Source organism: Typopeltis vanoorti, chromosome 10 (assembly GCF_054136105.1).
Source record: "Typopeltis vanoorti isolate ZY-2024b chromosome 10, IOZ_Tvanoo_1.0, whole genome shotgun sequence".
Classification (NCBI taxonomy): Eukaryota; Metazoa; Arthropoda; class Arachnida; order Uropygi; family Thelyphonidae; genus Typopeltis; species Typopeltis vanoorti.
This window is the reverse complement of record NC_143558.1, coordinates 79,115,603-79,139,077: the sequence shown is the minus strand read 5'-3', so window position 1 is coordinate 79,139,077 and position 23,475 is coordinate 79,115,603. Positions and strand designations below refer to the sequence as shown.

The window sequence follows — 23,475 nt, the reverse complement described above, 5'->3', positions numbered from 1 at the left end:
AATACCTGAGCGATCACCTGCACAGGTCATTACATTATGTAATTACAGTAGTCAACAAAATCAAAAGTCATTCACTGAATGTCAGATTGTTTGGACAACTTTGTATTGAAAACGATGAAGAATTCAATCGCTTGCTGCTCCATGCAGAAGTTCATTGGTTACCGAAGGGTGCCTGTTTGAATTGATTTTATGAACTTCATTAATTTTAAAAGTGGTATAGCTTATTTGACTGACTTGCTTAATAAATTTAATGAAACAAATCCACAGCTCCAAGGAGATGAGCTGAATTTAATAAAAACAGAAGCTGCCATTTCTGCATTTGTGTCAAAACCTGTCCTGTACAAACAAAACTTAGGATGAGGAGAATTCAACCACTTTCCAAATCTATCGACAGTGGAAAAATGTGATGAAGATGTGCTTAGCTATTGTCAGCACATGGATTCTTTCCATTGTGATTTCAACCAATGATTTAAAAGTATTCTTGAAATGAAAATACCCGATTGGGTTTTGGATCCTTTTTTGAGTGCAAACCCAGAAGAATCTTTACAATTACAAGAAGAACTGATAGAAGTAACAACAAATGAGGAATTGAAATTAAAATTCAAAAACAGGTACCAACATTTCTGGTTGCAAAGGCAGATGCCCATACTTTATTCTGGATTGTGGGCTGTAGTAAAAAAGTTTTTCATTTTAATCGCATTTCCATCATATTTAGTGGAATGTGGGTTCAGTGCTGTCACAAATCTTCTAACTAAAAGAAAAGAAACTGATTGATTACAAGTAGCTGATTGCAGTGGTTTAACAATGCTGCTGACAAATATAGAGCCAAATATCAGTAAATTGGTAGCATCACACCAGGCTTATCCTTCTCATTAGGATTGTTTTTAATATTACTGATCGTTATTTACTATTTTATGTGCGATTTTTACGTATGTGCAATTTGTTTGTTTTCTTACTTTTAATAGTGTTATTAAATTTTCAGCTCCAACTTGTCCTATGTTTACATGCAATGTATGTTTCTTTTGTTGATTTCAATAAATAATTTTAAATTTTCAGTTCCAAGGAGTCTTATTTCCAAACTTCAAAAATCACTACTAGATGCATAATAAAATGCAAATTTGTTTCTGTCTCTATCTGTTTGTTCGCTTAAAACTCAAGAACTGCTGATCTGATTTTCTTATGATTTTCTTTCATATGTATCGCTGATACATATGGTCAGGTCTTAGAAAGTAGTTTCCAAGGGGGGGGGGGGGTGAATACATTTTTTTGGGGGAAAAGGGGCAGTAAGCAAAATAAGTTTGGGAACCACTGCTCTAGACAAAGTGTCTAATTTCCTCAGACAAATCAAGGACTTTTAGGATCCTCTCTCTCTCCTTCCCATGTACTGCATTCCCTGTCAATTTGGGATCTAGTATGGACAGATAGGAACCTCCACGATAAGAAAAGAACATAAAAAGTATATTCAGTATGAACAACCAAAAATAAGCTAGCTAGTACAACATTCTTTGGATGAAGACCATTTTATCAGGTGGAAGAAACCAGTCTACTACACACATCTGAATAAACTACAAGATAGTAAAAACTCACATGGAAAAAACTATTACCAATTTTTTTTATGGAGCACTTTGAATGATATCTCCTCTACAGTATTTCACTTAAGCCTGCACATTGGGAATGATTCTTCTTCTGAGAAGTTTCTATCTAGAATAAATGTCCTTCATCTATGATCTAGTTCACCTTAAAAAAAGAAGAGGTTAATCTTCTGGATGTACTACTGATTCTTCATCAACAGCATACACTTTTTGGTTTTTCAGAAAAGACTCAGACAGGTCATTATATCCATGCAGTATCACACCATTGTCATAATAAAAAAATTGACTATCAAGATCTAAATACATTGTGTCCATTCTTTGGACAAACTTCTACAGAAAGAATTACAACAGAAGTCAATTTTTTCATGAAATGGTTTGTCGTGTCTTCATCAAAAAAAGCATTTAGCAGTTAGAAGATCCTGACTTTTCTGCACATGAGGAAATAACTCGCATCCCTCTCACTTGTCTGCAATGAATTTCCAAATCTATGGTGAGAATTTTAAAAGCAATGAACATTTTTGTTGCCTTTTGTCCTGTCAGAAAAATCTCAACTTTTCTTTTATCTCCTAATCACAGGCTCTCTCCTTTTAGGTTTCCAGGTGTTTTTACAAGGCTTCCTGTTCTTGTGGCTTATATTATAAGCAAATCAGAAGATCTGCTTTTAATTGCCATGAAGAACATAAGTCATATATCTGATATCATGAACCTAAAGAGTGGACCTGCTGGATATTCCATCTCCACCAAGCTTAAGAGTTCACTGAAATAAAACAAGAATCCTTCATAAAAGCCAATTTCTTATGGAATGTGTTTATAAAGAAACTTGTGAAACTTTGTTCCATTGTCCTAACGTAAATAGATTTGATGATCTCTGCTTATTTTCTTTATGGGAGATAGTACTTCTTTAAATCAGCTGATCTTTCCTAAATTATATAGTTAGGAAAATATTGACTGTCTTTGTTATTTTACTAGCTACTGACATTCCATTTTTGTACTGAAGTGCTCTTGAAACATAAGTGAAAATTTTACTAATAAAAAAGTTTTTCCATGTGTTTTTTTTTTGTCATTTTTAGTTTTTTTTTCCTAATTGCAGAGACTGTTCTTGGAAGCAGCTCCTGCTACAAAACTCGGTAAACTGTTATGTAACTGATGGTGTAATCAATCTCAAATTATGGTCTATCCATAGCAGTAATCACAGAACCACCACAGAGAGTGCTGCTATTACTCTTCACACATGTGACTGTCCTTAATTCTTATTCTGGAGGTCATTTTATGTTCAATCTTTGCTGAATGTGTGTCTTGAAAGTGCTTTTGATAATGCGTTTCAGCAGCTCAAGCTGCTGAAACGTCAGGTTGTAAATATTTAATTTAGTTAGTAAATTATTTATTTTCATTTCTGTTTCAATGTGCTTTTTATTCCAGAAACTTCAAGCTCGTACAGACACTCAGGTAGACACTGTTGTTGTCGTCTCCAACGTGCTCCTTTTGTCTTATTTCTAGACGACTTCAAGTTTGTCCGATGTAATTAAGGTCACAAGAACATGGGATATTGTAAATTCCAGAGTGTTTATTGAAAGCATTGTGGTCTTTAGGTGAGCATAACATATTCCGCACTGTCCTAATCAGTTTGAAGGCTACTCTAATGTCGTGAGGCCTTAGGAGATTGGCAATTTTTTGTGAAAGTACGTCAACAAAAAGAATTGAAATTGAAGTCCTGTAATGAATGTCCTTGATTTGCTGTGGAGAGGGATTGGACCATAGTATTCTCTTTGTTATTTTTTAAGGATATTCATTGCTGGTTAATATTTGAAGAATAAAATCTAATTCTTTTGTCGTTAATATTCTTCATCTTTTATAATAGAGATCGCCCTGTTCTTCAGTTATATGTATAATGCTCAATTTCTGTGAAATATGATGTAATGAGGAGAAATGCATGTAACAACCTGTATGGGTCAGCTTATGGTACACATTGAGAGAAATGTTTTCGTCCACTTGTTTCATAATTAAAGTGTCCAGAAAAGGTAATTTTCCTTCATTCTCAAGTTCTAAGGTGAACTTGATTTTATGGTGAAGCGAGTTTATAGATGCTAGAAAATCATATAACTCTGGTACACTGTGTTTCTTATTATGAATATGTCATCAACATATCTCCACCAAATTGACGGTTGAGGATTTGAACGTAATAAGATGTCATTTTCGAACTTTTTCATGAATAAGTTTGCACAGGGAGGAGATAGAGGACTTCCCATTGCAAGGTCCAAAAATTGTTTGTAGATTTTTTTTTTGTAGATTTCTAGTGATATCTAATTTTGACCAATAAAACCCAATTTCAGCTATCTTATTCATTATTATTATAATATTACACCTCCAGGGAGTTCAAGGACTCAGCGAGGGAGGACATCTAATCTACAACTCTGTCTACTTTAAAAGTAGACAGAGTTTATTAAAAGAAATAATAAAGAGTGCAGGAGATGGTCTTACTTCAAAATATCTTAGCTTCAAGAGATTTCTAAAAGGATTTCTCTGTTTTGTCAAAAAAAAGGAAAAAAGAAATGTGTGTGTGTGTTTTAATCTATAAAAGGACTTTTTCAATAGCATTTTGATAAAAGGATTATTGCTTTACTATTAAACACTTGATAAAACAGTTTGAAATGATAATGTTGAGGTGCTCGGAGATCTAAAGAGTAAGTATTGGGCTTACTTAAGGTGTAACATCAAATTATTGTTTTTCCTAAAATTTCCAGCAGATACATTAGTTAAATGGATTGACAATGTTACACGATTCTTTTGGTTGCCTCCAAATTATGAGCACTCTAATATCATAGATGGACTTTTCCTTGAGTCAAATGAGCCTTACCAAGATGTGCAGCAATAATGTGGTGACTACTTTTTATCTTAGTACCTTATTTCAAACCTGGAGTAGAGAAACCTTGTGGTCCTTAGCCTAGAAATGATGGTGTTGCTACTTAACACTGAGCAGTCTACACACACACACACTTGATAAAAGCACTAGATTTCAACGTGAATGGCTAAACATTTATCCTTGCTTAACTCAAGATCACAAATTTTTCAAGCTACTTATGTTTACACAAACACCAGTCTCCTTCACCGATTAATAGTCGTCTTTACCCCATTAACCAAATAGTTCAACAATTATTCAGTTGTTGTTTCTTCTCTTTTATGATTCATAATGAAGATGTAGGAACAGTTTACAAATTATATAAAGGACATCAAGAAAGATAATAGAATTTTGCTTAGCAAAATACTTTGAAGGATGAGAGCTGTTTTGTTAAACAAGGAATACTGGTTATATTAATTTAAGTTTTAGGTACTGTTAAAACTTAAAACATAAATATCACATTTTCTGATTGAAATATATGTAATTTTTTTAAAACTTCATTTATGAGCTGTTTATCTTTTGCAGTGAGAAAAATGAATCCCTACTAGAAGATAGCAAGGATATGTGCATTAGTTCTGTTTTGACTGGGGAATCTCTATTAGAGTGGTGCAGAGAAATTACTAAAGATTATCAAGGTGTCAAAATAACAAACATGACAACTTCTTGGAGAAATGGCATAGCATTTTGTGCTATTATACATCATTTCTGCCCCAATTTGATCGACTTTGACACATTGTCACCACATGACATAAAAGGAAATTGTGAGAAGGTATTTTCAGTAATTTGAAATAATGCAAATTTCCAGTCAAGTTTTATTTATATGCTGTATTTACTGCCGTATAAAATGCACCCATTTTTCAGGGGAATTTTTTTGGGGAAAAAATTATTCATTTTTGAAAATATTATAACATCTTATCATACACTGATTGAAAACAGTTATATATCAAAGAAAAAATGTAGGATTGCAATAATGAGTTTAATCTTCATCCTCATCTTCTGAGCCAGAAAAAATTATCTTCTGAAATCTTTTCCATATTTGAAACAGAGTCATTGCTTTCTTCAAACAATAAATCATCTTCAGTACCATCAAGAGTATTACTAACGCCACACTTAAATAACTTAATAATAATCTCTGGTTTTATTGCATTCCATGATTTTTTAACCCATTCACACATTTCTGAAATTGTAGATTTCTTATTTCTTCCAGTTGGTGTTACTTCAAAATCTGAAGACTGCATCCAGTTATTCCACTTCTCCTTCATGAATCCTTTACATGGTTTATTAATGGAGACATCTAAAAGTTGTAACTGGCTGGTTAAACCTCCTGGAATTAAAGCTCAGTTTTCAAATGGCTAAGTTTATTCTTAATAACTTCAATTCTTTAGCAACAAAACTAATCCCATACTACTGGTTTCTTTAAATTCAACTGGGATGCCTGTGCCAAACTTTTTCTGTTCACAATTTCATTCTTTCTTCATCCATCTAGCCTTTAGGGTGAGCATGAACTCAAGTAGGTAAGTTAAAGGCAACAATTTTGTGCCATCAGCATAGCACGGCAAAACGACAGTGTAATGAGTTTTTTCATGGCCACAAGTTTTAACACTAATACTTTTTGCACCTTTGACATCTACTGTTTTGTTTGAAGGCACATTGATCAGCTGTCATAGGCTTTATCCATATTTCCTGTTTGTGATAGTTCATAAATATGTCATTAATGCTAGGAAATAAGTTCCCTTGTTTCTTAGCATTAATGACATACTTATGAATGTTAATAACTTTATTTTCATATTCATTTAGCATCTTTTTTGATACTTTTGTTTGTTTTTATTTGCATACATAGACTATTTTTTTTTCATAAACTTATAGCGCCATGATGTTGAACCTGTAAATTCAGTGATACCTATGTCTGTTGCCAGAGGCCAGATTTTCTAGTGCTGGGCATTACGTTTTAAATGAAATCAGATGCATTAAGTTCCATTTCACCATATGGAATGTATTCGTTATAGTTATCTATATTTTAAATTTCTTATATGTTTTAACTCGAAATCACACATAACAAACAGGTGAGTGTAGAAGCATAAAATAACAAATTTTGACCGATCAAAATTCTAACTGAAATTTCAACTTTCGGTGTAAAAGATGCACTGAAAGTTGAGATGCATTTTTAGGGAAAAAAAGTACGTCATATACACCGGCAAATATGGTATGTAGTGTCAGATTGATGTACTAAAAGTTTATGAAATAGGGGGAAAATAAGCATTATCTTGCAAAACTGAAAAATTTGCATGGAAAATTAAAATTTACTTTAGAGATTTTATTATGAATAATTATGGAGATACACTCCCATGTTAGGGAACTTACTTTATGTAGATTAATTAGCTCATCACAGTGTAACCCTGAAAGAAAGAATTGGGGTTTTAGCTGTAAATTTGTTGAGTTTTATGACAGTCCTGTGGATATAAATTATAAAATAGACTTATTCTTACTAAGTATATTGCATAGTATGATGTATTCAGTATGTAATACTAGTATATGATATATATTATAATAATATAATCTGTCTTATTAGTATATGAGATATTACATTACCATATTTACTCGAATATAACTTGCTCTTGCGTATATTTTGCACCCCTGATTTTACTTTATGAAAAAAGAAATTAAAAAGCTTTGCATAATTTGCACACCAAAAAGTTTAAAACTTTAAAAAATAGATAGTGAATGTTGTTATGGCAGTTTGATATATTTTAGAATTTGGTTGAAGAGAATCAGCATTTCAACACAACAGTTGGCTTGCCTTTGTTGTTGAGTCACAATCTTTTGTTAATACTGCACCAATCATGTGAGACCGGAAGTAGCAATAGTGATTAATAGATTCTTGGTAAGTCATATCCATTTTCAGTATTTTTAAATCATGGTGATCTTATGATTCTGAAATTATATCTTTCATTATATATATCAATAATGAAACTGTTCATTTTAATTTAATTACAGAAGGATTATCACTAAAAAGATTCAAATATATCATGTAAATAATGTTGATAATTATAATTTAAGTGCGTTAATTTTATAAATGTGAGCAGTTATAACGAATAGTGAGAATTTAATTCTAAAAACAGCAATTTAATTTTTTTTCTGAAAAACTTTTGCTTCTGAAAATCCCCGCATACGCACCATGATTTTTAACTTTAATTTTGGAGAAAAAAGTAAGAGTTATATTCGAGTAAATAAGATATTACCTTAATGTGCATTTTTTTTTTTTTATCAAATAGAAGATATGATACAATATTATTAGAGATATCTTATTTATTTCATTGTTTTTTGTCAAACTTGTGCTCACTACTTGATGATTGATCATAATGTTGTCCTTGAAATATGCTTGTCATGCCCATTTAGTAGGAACTTAGTTATTAGCTTGTACTCTGTGTGTGGGTAGAATTTTCCCAGATTTGGACAAGGTGGCTAATATTACACTTGGTCTGCATAGGATTAATTGGCAAGTAATTTTCTAATAAAAATAATGTAAACTTTTAATGTATTGAGACAGAGAAGAAAAGCTTAGATGCTGTTGTTTCTGGTATCCATAGTTATGAAAATTTTCTATTTTAATGTATTGAGACAGAGAAGAAAAGCTTAGATGCTGTTGTTTCTGGTATCCATAGTTATGAAAATTTTCTTTTCCCCCATTTTCTGCATGGTCTAATTCCTGACATATGAGTCAGAATGTAAAATAGAATTGTGTGTTAACTCATCATAAAAAGTTGCATATAAAAATTCCCAATTTTTTCATCATTCATTATTCAACCTATAATTAAATCTTAGGCATCATATTTTAATTGTATCATCATGAATATCTTATGTACACCATCAGAGTTGTGCAGGTCATTATATGCAAAAAAGTTTACATTATTTTTTACTAATTTCTTATTGACAGTTTTTCTCCACATATTCCTTGGTTATCTTTCAGGACGCCAATATGGTCAAATCTTATATTTCAGTCTTCTAAGGCATTTCTTACTACATCAATCCACCTAGATATTGGTTTTCCTCTGATGTTTTTCCTGGCATCAGACACCTGTTTTGCTAACTTTTCCTTTTCCATTCTATTTAACGACTATACCACCTGAGATTAGCTCTGCTCACACGTTCCTGAATGCTGCAATGTCCATTTCCTTCCCTATATCTTCATTTCTAATATAATTCTGTCATTGATGTCATCTCTCCACTTCCCTAATTCTTCTCACAACTCATATCTGTGGTTTTAGTGTTTGATTTTTAACTTTTTTTTTTATTTCTAACCAAGCTCTCAGATCTATAATTTAAAATTGATTTAAATACTTCTTCTTCTGCAGCTTGTCCCATTTAAGTAAGGTCACTGTTTGCAGCCACCAAAGGGGGAAAGCTAGCTCAAATAGGTACTGGTCCCAAGCCCAGATAAATGGCGAGGGTTGACATCAGAAAGGGCATCCGGTCATAAAACTTCACTGCCACCTCTAGATATGATTAAAATTGATTTAAATACTGCTTTGACTAATTTCTCTTATTCTGTAAATCCATTCACTTGACTCCCTGCCATACCAGATTTGCTTATTCCGTATCTATTTCCATATTTAATTTACAGTCTTCACTAAAAATTGTGCCTAATTAGCTGAAATGTTTATTTGTTCCACTGGTTTCTTATTCAGGTTGTATCAGATGTTTTTGATGTTCCTATGTTCATAGTCTGTCTTTTTTTTCATACTTTTCACACTGAATTTATTATGATTATTCATATTTAAAAGACTTACTGACTTATATTGGGTTTATTAGAGTATAGTGTCATTCGCATAAAGCAACTGAGTTGAATATCTCCAGTTTTGAGATAAAGCCTAATGCTGCTTACCATTTTAATGCAATGCACATAAATTCTGAATAACAGTAGAGATAGTGTGCTCCCTTATCTTACACATGATTTCATATGAAATCATCTTTCTGTATACTTCAATTCTGACTCATACAGATTATATATATTGCTTGATATAATGTTTTATTTATACCATAAAACTATAATGTTTTGAAAGTGGCTGGCCACATGTGGTGACAGATGATTTGTTGGAAACATCACCATTGCTAAACCTTACTGGCACTCGTTATGATAGGCCTATAGACATTACACAGTCGTTGGTGAATTTCTGCATCACTATTGTTTACTGCCAAAAAAAACGTATCACACCATGAACCTTGCAACTGTGGGCTTTTTTTTTTTATTTTTTTATCACAGCACTCATTATAAATTATTCATAGAAGAAAACAAACAATAACAGAACGAAAGTAAAATGGTCAACAACTAGCTAATGAGTCACTCTGCTACCATACGTGTGTGACTCCTTTCTCATGTCTTATTTGGCAGTAAATTTTCTGGACCTTACTTTCTGGATGCACTTCATATTATTATTATTACATAGCACCTCCAGGGAGTCCAAAGACTCATCGAGGGAGGGCACCTAGTACACAACTCTCCATCTCCACTACTTAATCTACCAACTACAACTACGTTCATCTACACTAACGCCATCTATCACTGACCACCACCACTGGTATTTTCACAGACAATCGCAAACATCCATGCCAACGGCGGGATTCGAACCCACAACCTTTTGATTGGAGAGCAAATACGTTAACCACTCAGCCATCCTGGTTGGCTGAGTAATTATTATACGCTATCTCCATGGAGATGGTCATCATAGGAGATCCATTCACACAATACTTATCATACCTCTCCTTAAACTCATTCACTGATGAAGCACCCACAACCACCTCTGGCAAAACATTCCACCCATTCACCACCCTCCAAGCAACTTCTAGTTCTAACACCCTTGTTGTGCCCATACTCTTACACAACTTCCACTGATGATCCCTTGCACTGAAAAAGTCTTCAATGTCAATCCTATAAAATCCCTTTAATAACTTAAATGCTTCTATCTTGTCTCCTCTTTTTCTCATATCAGCTAATATTTGAAACTTATAGACCATCAGTCTATTCTTATAGGGAGCATTCCAGAGACCTGCCACAATCTTTGTTACTCGCCTCTGGATCCTCTCCACAACTTCTTCGTCCCCACAGAATCTGGGAGTCCACATCTGTGTTGAGTAGTCCTGATGTGACCTTAATTCCTTATACAGGTAACCCTCATATCATGTGGATGTTAGGTCCCACAGAAATGCTGCGTTTAAATTATATAAACAATGACATATCCAACCAAAAATATTTTTTGTTGGATATATCATTATTCAGGTAATTCATGTAAGTTAAGAAAACATATACACTATGAAACAAAATACATAGCATAAACTTAAAAATACAAATTGTACGTAAACTTCATTGCCCATAATGCATAAATGCTTTAAGCAAAATTAAATGAAGTGCATATTTTAATCATCATCACTATCTTCAAAACGAAAATTTTGTAGATGTTCTTTATTTACGAGTGGCCAGAGTTGTCATCACTTGAAATCTCGTGGACGTCATTTGTATAATTCTCATTGCATACTTCGGCTGGTTTAGTTATCAAGACATCAGTAATAAGACCTTGCTTAACACTATGGTGCAATTTTTTATTAAGTTCATAATATGGAGCTAAAGAAATATCCACTTGTCTCGTGAATTTTCCAGTGCACTCCATTGAGGGATCATTATCTGTAAAATAACTTCCTAACTTTCTTGCCAAGTCCAATCCTTCCGCTAATTTCTTTAAACTGAATTCTTTAACACAGTGTTTCTCAACCTTTCTAAGCCCGAGGACCAGTAAAATGCCGAAAACAATTCTACGGACCACTAAGTTATGTAATTTTTTTTTAAATGTATGTGGAGATTACCAACATTTTGAAAAAACTGTTGCTTTTATAACATAATAAATCTAAAAGCATGTTTTCAATACATATGAAAACATAATTAAGTTGAAAGTAAACGATTAAAAGTGTATCATCACTGAACAAAGTTTTAATTTTTATTAAACAAATAAAGGTATCAGTTTCCGATTTGCTGTGGGCAAATGAATGGGTATATCAGTGCCGTCCCGCTGAAACTCCCATACATCTACCCACAGGAAATTTATATTTTATATGTTATCACCATTCATCTGCCCACACTCATTAAGCTCACCCCACAACATTTTTAGTGGCATTGGTACCATGTGCAAATGAATGGGGAATGTCAGTGCCGTCCCGCTAATACCTTCATTCTACTATCCACAACGACATTTATCTTTAATCCCCATTCATCTATGCACAGCAACTTTTATATTTTATATGTTATCTCCATTCATCTGCCCATACTCATCCCCACAATGACTTTTATCTTCACACTCTCTGATTCGACCTGCAATATATAAACTGTTTCATTCGCTAAGTGCGTTGTGAGACGAGGGAAAAATGTTGTTCTTATCTTACTCCATTCATGATAATACTGAATACGAACTTGACATTCATGGATTCCATCATGGATCACATCCCTTGTCCTGTCCAAACCATCCCCTGCATATACCTCAAAATTTCATTCAGAACATCCCAAAACCATTAATGCCCCCCTCACCCCATCCATCCATCCATCCACCCACACACACACACACACACACACATGCGCGCTCTCTTCCGGCTGATATAAATCGCCTGATTTCCCTGACGAGTTTTCTATGACCAGCAAAATAAATTTAAGACATCCTGTTATGTGAGGTCCTTCCCAATATCTATAAACAGTCCAACCCACGATGTCAGTCTAAAAGTGCCATTCATGTGGTTGGACGCATTTTCCCGCCAAAGACCGGATGCCATGTATACCGTGCACATGTGATTTGTACTAATCATGTTATGATGGTGGTTTTAATTATATCCATCCTGTTTTATCCAGAGGCACAACAGTGGTCATCGTAAATCTGGCAGATTCATTAATCATGTGGTAGTTTTATTTATATCCGTTCTGTGTGCTGCTTGTATTCATTACATTGTGATATGTGTTTCTGTACAATCCATGACCGTAAGGATGTTGTTTGCATGCAACGGATTCAGTGTGCTTGGCCGCATATTCCTACAAGCGACTGTACGAGATATGGAACCTCGCTAAACGGGACGCGAGGAGTTATCCTCCTCCTCGCCAGCAGAGCTGAGCCTCACCGTGTCGTAACTTTCGTTCCATTCCCGATTTTGTAAATGGATTTATTCCAAAACCAATAACCAGAATAATCAAACTGTAGTCCAAATAAATAATATATAATTATGTTACTACTTACTTTTAATGAGATGGTTCAGCTTCTCGGCCTTTGCAGAGTTGCTGGATAGACAATTCCTGTATTTTGTTTTTATTTGAAGGAGCAATGAAAATCCTTTCTTGTTTGTAGAAAACTGCATGACGATTTGCAGTGCTTCTTCAGATAATTCAGGAAATTCACTTCTCACTGAAGGCGAGATCCAGAATCAAACCAACCCAAGATTACGGAATTGCATTTTAAGCCCACTGTCACTTAAAAGTTCAGTGAACTGTTCTTTTTTCGATAATGAAAGGTCGTTCTCGTGACTATAAGCCTAAAATGGATCACGAACCCACAGAAATTAATTATAAAAGTTATTTGGAAAATATGTTTCAAAATTCTGTTTCAGAGTTTTGAGGTGGTCACAAACACTTTCCAGAAACTCAGAATCAACAAAAAGATCATTTTCCACTAAAAAGGATTCTAGTGTTGGAAGAGGTGCAAATTATCTATCTTTTACATAACTAATACACAACACCAGATTTTTTTCTCGAATGCCTTTATTTTGTCGTAGGCAACAAGAACTGTTGAAGAATTTCCCTGAAGGGAGAGATTTAGTTAATTTAATTTTGAAAAATATGTCTGAAAGATAGGATAGTGTTGATAACCATGCTTTGTCAACAAGGAGTGATGCAAAATTAGAATTACGTTCATTTACAAACAATAAAACTATATGCCTTAATTGAAATAATCTTATTAGTACTTCTTTGTCCCTGGAAAGTCAGCGAATTTCAGAATGAAGCAAAAGTTGTATATATTCACTGCCCATTTCATCGCAGAGTACTGAAAATAACCCATTATTTGAGTCTTAATAAAATTAACTAGCTTTAAGGCGTTGTATAGCACGGTTTTAAATTCTGGTGGCATTCCTTTGGAGACCAACCTTTCCCTATCTATGAAACAATATATCCAATTCATATCCTGAGTCACTTGCTTGACCATAGAAACAACCCCCAACTATGCCTGCCTGTAAGGATGACAAAGTTCTACAAAACGGAATATCATTATGAATGTTATCACGCACATATCTTGCATAGCATGTTAACTGCGCATTGTCTGTAACATCAGTAGTCTCGTCTATTTGTAATGCATAATAAGGGCTCTTCTTAACTCTTTCGATTAACTGAGATTCTACGTCACCTGCCATATCATTAATTCTGGGACCTACAGTGATATTGAAAGGGTAGTCAAATCAACATCTTTTAGTAACTTGTTGCCAAATATAGTTTTTACCACATCTTTTATAGCTGGAAATAGTAAATTTTCCCCACTAGAATGAGGTTTCTCTGTTGTTGCCATGTGCAAACTTAACAGATAGATGCTTCCAGTGCCTTGCTGTTAATCGAACCCATGGCCGAAACTACATCTTTCCCATGATTTAATGTCACTAAGTGTTGCTGAAATTTTTTTTTTGTCAGTTTGCTTATTTTTCACATCACTAAACAACATTTAGTTTCTAAATGTCGTCGGAGTTTCATGCACTCGTTCGACAACACTTCATAACACAAAACACATTAAGGTTTCTGTTCACTTTCATCTCCACATCAAGTAAACTCGAATTCCAAATATGAACTGCTATATTTCCTACTGTATTTTTTCTTTGAACTGCTTGTTTCTTCTACTTTAATAGTATCAAATTTACTTGCCGTTACAATACGTGTATCATAATTAGGGTTAGCATCACCTGTTTCGTTTGCGCTTCATATCAAAGTCCTAGTTTTAAGCCGCTTTTCCATCATTAAAAAATGCTTCCGAAAAATATATAAATACTGGGATTAATTTATGACACTTTGTCCAAGTATCATTTAGCACTTCTGAAGGTATACTGAGCCTTGGTTGAAGGAGGAAAACCTTCAGTAATAAAAATCATAAACAACAAGCAATTGGTTAAAATGTGGATAACACATGTTCACTTCAAATCTGACAAAACATCAAGGAAAGGTGGAAGCAATAAAACTATATTGTTGTTCACTTCATCCTTTATTATTCGTCATTCTGCAGCTACAAATTATTGCAGTTCCAGAATGACGAGTAATTAAAGAGGGATGAAGTGAACAACAATATAGTTTTATTGCTTCCGCCTTTGAACATTCTAATGCTATTTGTTGTTTTTTTAAAGTTTCCATTTGATTTCAATAATTTTTACTTTTTCAATTTTAATTTGTTTGGATAACTAAAAAATATATATTTAGTTAATTAATTTAAGTGTGCCTGCGGACCACCTGTCCCATCGTCATGGACCACAGGTTGTGAAACAGAGCTTTAACAGATTCATCACAATCAGAATCTTTGGCAGTACTTTCCCTGCCATTTGGTTCAACATCTAGTAATTGTACCAGTTTCTCCTCATTTAAATCTATTTATCCATCAACTAATTTCATTTTTAACCATATCGCAAAAGCCCTCTAAGTGGCCATTACTATAAAAATAAAATTTTTACTTAAAAAAGCATTACATATTGTATGTAATTCATCAGAAAATAAAGTGCTCAGCTTGGGATTAACACACTTAGGATTTTTAATGCGCTTTCATTAAAATTACATAGTACACAGCTTGTGATCTCTTCCCAAAGTGCATCATTTTACACTTGACTACATTAAACTGACAGCCATATACCTATACCCATACTGTCTGTCTTCCTGTAGGATCTGCATTACCTTCATACCCATTGCTCATCCCAGTTTAGTATTGTCATCAAATAGTTGAATATTTCCTGTCAAATCATTTACTATATCACTGATATACAAATTAAACAGAGGATCAAGTTCTGAACTTTGTGGTACCCCACTTAGTCACTTGCCTTCTCCTGGATCCAACTCCTCCATAAACCACTCTTTTATATCTGTCCATCAGCCACCCTCTAATCCAAATTATATCCATCCTCATTTGCTCCAGTTCATGCAGTAGAGTTCTATGTGGAATCTTGTCAAATTCTTTTTCAAAGTTTAGCAATATCACTGATTAGTCATTTCCCTATCCAACTCCATTGTCACTTGATTATAAAAAGTAAACAAATTACTAAGGCAAGCCCTACCCCTCCAGCCATGCCTATTCCAGCATTGTCCACAACTGTCCCTTAGATGCCTGTTCCGGTTACATGGATCTGATGTCTCACTCTATGGCATCTGGGAGAGATAAGGGACCTAATGTGTCACATGAGAAGGCTCCCCCGAAACCATCACAGAGCCACCGGCTCCTTGAACATGTGATGACCTGGCATGACAGTACCATGGCCTCATTCTGTTGATGTCACACCCACAACCTCCCGTCAGCTTGGTACAACTGTTAACAGGATTCATCAGACCATACGACTCTGGTCCACTCTGCAGAGGTCCAGTTTTGATGGTTCCAACACCTGGCGAGGTACAATGCCTGATGACAAGCTATTAACAATGGTACACAATTGAGGTGTCAGCTCCCGTAGCCCACGGTATACAGGCTATGCCATACTATTCACTTGCTGACACTGGATGTGCCCCATTGCTCTGTGTTTGGTCTGTACGAGCCTGGACAGTCTACGTCAACCCCATTTATCAATGCTATGTGGTTGGCCACCACTTGCTCGCTGGGTGCTGGTACATTCGTTGATGGTATGCTCGTGGTGGACCTTTGATATGGTTGCTCTCAAGAACTTTAGGGTTTTTACCAGTTGGGTGATAGAATGACCCATCTGTGTTGTGACAACAGTACATCCATGATCAAAGTCTCTAAGATCGCTACATTTACCCATGAATGTCGATTGCGATACACTAACCCCAGTGTCTGCCTATTTATTGTCTGCATTCGGTTTGGGTACATTTCAATCTATGCAGGGGATGCCAGTGTCAGCTTCCCATCACCTCATCTCTAATGTTTTTCTCCATTGAGTGTATGTTTTCAATGCATGTACAGGGTGTTTCACTCATAGGAGGCCCCGAGTTATTGTTTGTTACAGATATAATATACAAGATAGGCAAATGTAATTGTAGTGGTACATACCATGAGAGATGTCCAGTGTATCTCATCACAACAAATGCTGGAAGTAGCCGACACCTTCCTGCAGGCACCTTGCTACTCGGCGCTCCATGTTTACGAATGTCTCAATTAGCTGAACTTGGCTGATGTCTTCAATTGCAGTAGTGATATTCCCTTCATTTGCTGGAGTGTGCATGATTTATTGGCATAGACCTTTCCCTTCAACATGTTCCACAAGAAGTCGTCTGGTGGACTGATATCTATAGACCTTGGTGGACATGTTCCTTTGGATAATATGCAACTTCGAAGAAACTGGTTACAACTAGCATAGATCTTTTGGACGTGTGATAGATCACCCCCATCTTGCTGGAAGTAACCACGTTGTAACTGAATGTTATCCAGCTGATTAACAAATGTGGTTACTTCCAGCAAGATGGGGGTGACCTATCACACGTCCAAAAGATCTATGCTAGTTGTAACCAGCTTCTTCGAAGTTGCATATTCTCCAAAGGAACATATTTTTATTATCCAGTACATGCCTGTGGTCTCAGTTGTTTCAAAGAATATGGGCTCTATGATGCCTGTGCATGACATGGCACACCACACTCCGATCTTAAGTGTGCCTGTTGTCTCCAGTTTTTTCACCATCTTCTGTATCACACTTTTTGATGGCGCTGCAACATTAAACTGTTTTCTGAAATTCGAATGTGTGAAATTAAATGAACCCATACTCCAATATGATTTGACCAAGAACACTTTCTGCTCATTTGTGTACATGTTTACCACACTGAGACTGGTTGCAAACTGAGCTTATCAGGGTGTGGGGAACTCAACGTTGGAAGTTGGCGATGATTCCTATGGTGGTCACAATGCAGCGCCATGCAGGCGAGACATGCTGGAGCCATGTTGCATTTAAACATGTCTCTATCCATGTCAGTACTCCCGTAGTTGCAAATATCTTGTTTGTATATTATATCTGTAATAAACAATAACTTGGGGTAACAAATCTCTTTCTATGAAAATGATAATTTTTGAAGCGAAACGATGGGCAACTGCTAATGAAATTTTAGATTTTACTGGATCACCATCTTGGTGCTTTAGAATGAAAAGACACGGGTTATGCATGCGTACAAAAACCACTCTAGCCCAAAAAATGCCGGCTGACTATGAAGCTAAAATTATAGAATTCCATAGATTTGTCATATCAGCGAGAAGGAAATTTAACTTTGAGCTTAATCAAATTGTGAACATGGATGAAGTGCCTCTAACTTTTGATGTTCCTTCAAATCGGACAGTAGATTCAAAAAGTACCAAATTAATAGTGATCAAAACAACTGGTCACGAAAAAACTCACTACACTGTAGTTTTAGCTTGTTGCGTGGACGGAACAAAACTACCCTCCCCATGTTAATCTTCAAGAGAAAAATGTTACTGAAAGATGAAATTCCTTGTGGCATTATTATCCACAAGATAAAGGCTGGATGGACGAAACAGGAATGAAATTATGGATACAAAAGATATGGGCAAAACGTCTCCAGGTGCATTGTTTAAAAAGCCTGTGATGTTAGTGTGGGATCAATTCAGAGCGCATAAAACAATCAACCAAGACACTTCTAAAAGAAATGAATACAGAATTAGCTGTCATTCCTGGAGACCTTACAAGTCAATTATAACCCACATTTCTGTTTCTGTCATATCTCCTCTTTTCTGCCTATTAACTGAACTTTTCAACCCATACACCTTAAACCTATCATGATAGGAAGCATTCCACAGACCTTTCACCAGCTTAGTCACTAGCCTCTGAATCCTCTCTACCACTTCCACTGGATTTCTTGGGGATCAACTTCCTGATCCCCAAAAAATCCAGGTGACAATCTGTGTACAGTAGTTAAGATGCAGCCAAATCATAGCCTTATAAAGAAGGATAATAACCCCCCCCCCAATCCTTACTTGTTAGCTTGTTTTTCAACATCCAAGTAATCCTTGAGCTATTTTACCAACTTTTGCAATATGTTCTGAACTTCAACTCTTTTTTCCACCATTATCCCAAGTCATTAGCCTCATCAATTTCCTGTAATCCAGTACTGTCAGTGTGATACACGGTATGCAACCTTTTCATCCCAATGTGCGTGACCTTACATTTTACAATGTTAAACTGACAGTCATTATCCTTTGCCCACAATGCCAATTTAATTAAATCATCCTGTAGGAAATCTACATCACCTTTATCAACTATTGCCCTCTCCAGTTTTGCATCATCAGCAAACAACTGAATATTCCTAATATTCAGCCCAAATATTTCCTAATATTTAGCCTTTCGGCTTATTAAACTGAATATTCCCTTTAAATCTTTCCATGTATCACTGATATACAAATTAAAGAGTAGTAGCCCTACAGAATCCCCCAGGTACTCCATGGTGTCTGTCTATCAGCCACCCACCTATCCATGCTGTGAACTTCATATCCATTCCCATTTGCTCCACCTTTTGTAATAGTTTCCCATTGGTATTCTCTCAAATGCCTTTGCAAAATCCAGCAGTATAATGGGTGTAGCCAGTTTCTTTATTATTTGCTGCTGTCAGTCTGTTGTAAAACATTAGTAAATTACTAATGCAGGACCTACCTTTCACAGAGCCGTGCTACCCACTATAGAGTATTGTATTCCCTTCCATCCAGTGTTGGATTTTTCCTTTAACCAACTTTTCTAGCACTTTAACTACTGCTCCTGATATTAATTGGTCTGTAATTTCCTATTTCTATCTTGGAGTGACCTTTATATAATAAAACTATATATCCTCTTTCCAGTCTCTTGGAATCTTAAGATTTAGATTGAACAATTTCATTAGCAGTACTGCCCTTTCTCTTGCACTCTCACAGAACACTAGCTAGCATGCTATCCAGTCCCAGTTTTGTATTCACGTTGATATTTTTCAGCATGCTGAACACCTGCTGTTCATCTACCTCAATTCCGACATCAGCAACTGTAAAATCTCCACTTAGATGATACCACTTTGCAAATTGATCACTCGGCAACTCAACTATTTTTTTGCTTCTGTCACCTTTGTACTATCACTATTGATCAAAGTCGTCCTTCCATAGCTATTTATCCTTTTGCTACATAACAAAACACACTTTTGGATTTACTTTGCTCTGCTTAGCTAATTTTTTCTACTAGTCAACCTTCTTGCTTGCACTTTGTACTTACTGCTGATGAGTATGCTGATCACCTTTTTCTTTATGTTCTCTGTCCAGTATCTTCTTTTTTATGCAGCTCTTTACATCTTTACTCATCCACTTAACTCTCACTTGGCTGATCCTACTGACTGTGGCTATGCAGTCTGATACTACTTCTCTCAAAAACAGTCCCTGACCATTTCCCATGCAGAACTGACATGCTTGAGTTTCCCTGAGTTTGTACTTCTAACTTCTCACTGATCAGCACTCTCTCTCTCTCCAAATATCTAACTCTGAAACTATTTAAGTGCAGTTTATCAGGCATATACAGGTTCTTTTCAAATTCATTCCGTACATCTATAAACTGCGCAATATTCTCATTGAACTCACTCGCAATCATGGCCCTTCTTCTCATTTCACTCCTGTCATACTGAGGCAGCAGACTCATAATCCTTACTTTCTCGCTCTTCTTTTTCGCTTCTATCAGCAACTTTCATTTCGTCTCTCATTGCATATTTCTCACCTCTAAAACTATTCATATCAGCTAAAACATAGTTTAATATCTTCTATGTTGTAATTTCCTAAAGACAGAAATGAGATTGCCAACAAAAATGGTTTGAAGACTAGCTGTTATGGTAGGCAAAAAATACGTTACCTCTCTCTCTCTCATTGATTGTTTAGCATTTTTGAATATGTCATCCAAGCATAATTTAATACTTAATGGTATAAAATTGGGAAAAAAATTTAAGACAGTAAAGGCTGTCTATTAACTTGTGTCAGTAGAAGCTGCTCCATGAGAATCAAGAAACGCATTGCCTTCTTGCTAAATCCAAGAACTTAAAACAACTGTCAGCCTGCTATATTAGCCTTAGTTCTCCTGAAGTGGTAACTTTGCTACCACTTGAGGAGAAAACAAATTTTTTTTTCTTATTAAACAAAATTTCTTCCTTATCGCCTTCTACAAAAGATAAACTGTCATCTCTGTCTTTGTGGCGTTTACCAAATTCCTTGTGAATGCGATGTTTCTTATTTTGGACAAACTGGCCGTTCTGTGGAAAAAAGAATTAAAGAACATCAATATTATATTGATTACAACAAACCTCAGAAGTCTGGTCTAGCACAACACAGTATTACCACTACCCATAATATCCAGTGGGATAAAGCTATTCTCCTTCATAGATGCAGATTCAAATATGAACCCTCTTTAAAGAAAGTTGCGAAGCTTTTTTACACCAACCGAATTTAAATCGAAACGATTGCCTCTCTCTCTCGAAGATCTGGGAGACTTTTATTTTATGTAATCATTAAAAAAACTAATTATCGTAAATATTAATTATTTTTTAATTTCTTTCATTTTCTAGCTCATTAGAACATTGTTTTTTAATAGGTGATCCACCGAATGTTCATTACTTGTATTCTATTCCTGTCTGTTTGTAACACTGAAGATGTACTATTAGTTTTAGTACGAAATATCTACCTTATTTATTAATTAAAGTTATTATTGTGGACTTAAATGTTGTTTTTAATAATTATACTATGCCACAGGTCCCTCTAAAAAATAAATTTTTTTTTTCTAAAAGCTGAAATCAGCCAATTATGTGCACTAAGCTTGTATTTCAAGTGCAGCTCATATCAGCCCCACCATGAGTGGCTGCAAAACCTGTTACACATCACTTTGTGTGTGTGTGTGTGTGTGTGTGTGTGTGTGTGTGTGTGTGTGTGTGTGTGTGTGTGTGTGTGTGTAAATGGTTAAGAAACCTTAATATGTTTTTCAAATATCCTAAAGAAAACAGTGCAAAGAGCACTGTTCCAAAGAAACAAAAGTAAATAGAATGAAGAAGGATGAAAAAAAAGTTGGTTTGAAACCAGATGGTGAATGAACATTGACCAGCAGTTGTTCATATGTTTACAGGTTTAACACTGAGTAGAGTACTGGTTATAGCTACTTCAGTGGAATAGTGCCTATTAAATACATGCAGGCCACTAAATTGAAAGCTTTTATTTAATACCATGTTGGACCTCCTTTAGCCTGAATTACGGCACATATGTGGTTTGGCATAGATTCCATGAGGTGCTCGATTACATCTACGACATACCATGTGTTTATCAACCAACTCTTTAACTGGCTCAGATTTGATGGAAGAAGACTTTGCTCCCTGAAATCTGTTTTTCGAACATGTCCCATACATTCTCAGTGGGGTTCAGATCCAGGCTTTGTAGTGGCCAAGGAAGATATTGGAAGTCGCTGTCATTCTCACTGAACCACTGCTGAGCTACTGGGTGCTACTGTCCATCACCCAGTAGCTCATCACCCACTGCTGAGCTACTGGGTGATGGACAGTAGCATTGTTTTCCATGAAATAGTTGTCATGTGCTGGATAAAATGTCAACATTGCAGGATAGACTTGATTTGCAACAGTGTTCAGAGATTCCTTGGAGGACACCTGACCTTTCAGCAATATCAGGAGACTTGTTCTGGACTGACAGAACATGCCCCACACCATAACACCACCTACAGAACCTTGAGTGTGTTTACTTGACAAGGTGGGTTTATTGCTTCATGAGGCTTCTGCCAAACTCTGTACCTACTGTTGGTACAGAACAAGGTGTACTGTGACTTGTCAGGCTATGACTTTTTTTTTTCCCCAATCTTCTGGTGTACAGTCACGGTGTTCCTGATACTACTGTAGATGGAATTTCTGGTTCTTCGCAGAAATCATTGGTTTCCATGTAGGTATGTGACTGCCAATACTGATCCTCTTCAATTCTCTATCTAATTTTATCTATCAATAAATATGTATTTGTGTATATATACGTCCAACAAACCTGGATAATATTCTGTCCAACTGCTGAAAGAACATGGATAAGAAGTGTAGTTTGACCGTCATGTCCATTAGAAGGTGCGATAATCCTTCACGCTGAAAAGAACACTTAACTAGATTACTTAGCGTTACAAATTTCGTGCGAGGTCTCAGAGAAGGCATAATAAAAGGGGACAGAGCCAAGCATATAGGGCTTCCTGGATCCAGAAGTCGCTAGAGAGAGAAGGCTTCCCAGTTCCAGTCTTAAGAGAAGGCTTTGAGTTGCCGAAAGGAGATGCTCCAATCGCCGGAGAAAAGCTTCCAGGCCCAAGAGGAATCCCGGTTGACAGTTGGCAGCAATTCGAGTTAATGGAGGCAGCAGAAAAAGGAGGTAGTCGTCCAGGCATTTTTGGCGAGCCCAAGCAGAGGAGAAAAGGCGAGACAAATTACCCAAAGCACCTTCGCTCGGTAGTTTTCTTTTCGCCGTGGGAGAATAACTTTTTGCCAGAGCTGTATATCAGTACCTGAGGGCACAGTTCACAGTCTGCTATTTTCCCGATGAGATATTTCTGAAGCCAGATTTCTTGAAGGAAGCTCAAAATCTGAGATGAGAGAATTGCCTTAGAACTTTTTTGTGCAAGACCTTTGACTGAATGTGTGATACAGAGCTTTTGTAAGTTATATACCTTTGTACAATTCCTCTTATGATGTGTTTTAGTTGGACAATTAAGATTTAGATTAACAGTAACAAGAAGGAAATTGTAAACAGAGTAAAT

The 23,475-nt window shown here is 35.6% G+C and overlaps 1 protein-coding gene across 4 annotated transcripts in view; it reads left to right on the top strand.

Moving 5' to 3' along the window:
• Ehbp1 (Eps15 homology domain containing protein-binding protein 1) overlaps positions 1-23,475 on the top strand; it is a 462,410-nt gene that overhangs the window by 101,892 nt on the left and 337,043 nt on the right. For all 4 annotated transcript variants that reach the window (XM_090398822.1, XM_090398820.1, XM_090398821.1 and 1 more), the window contains exon 9: positions 5,014-5,257. In XM_090398822.1, the coding sequence (XP_090254948.1) occupies positions 5,014-5,257 (244 nt within the window). The remainder of the gene's footprint in view (positions 1-5,013; positions 5,258-23,475) is intronic.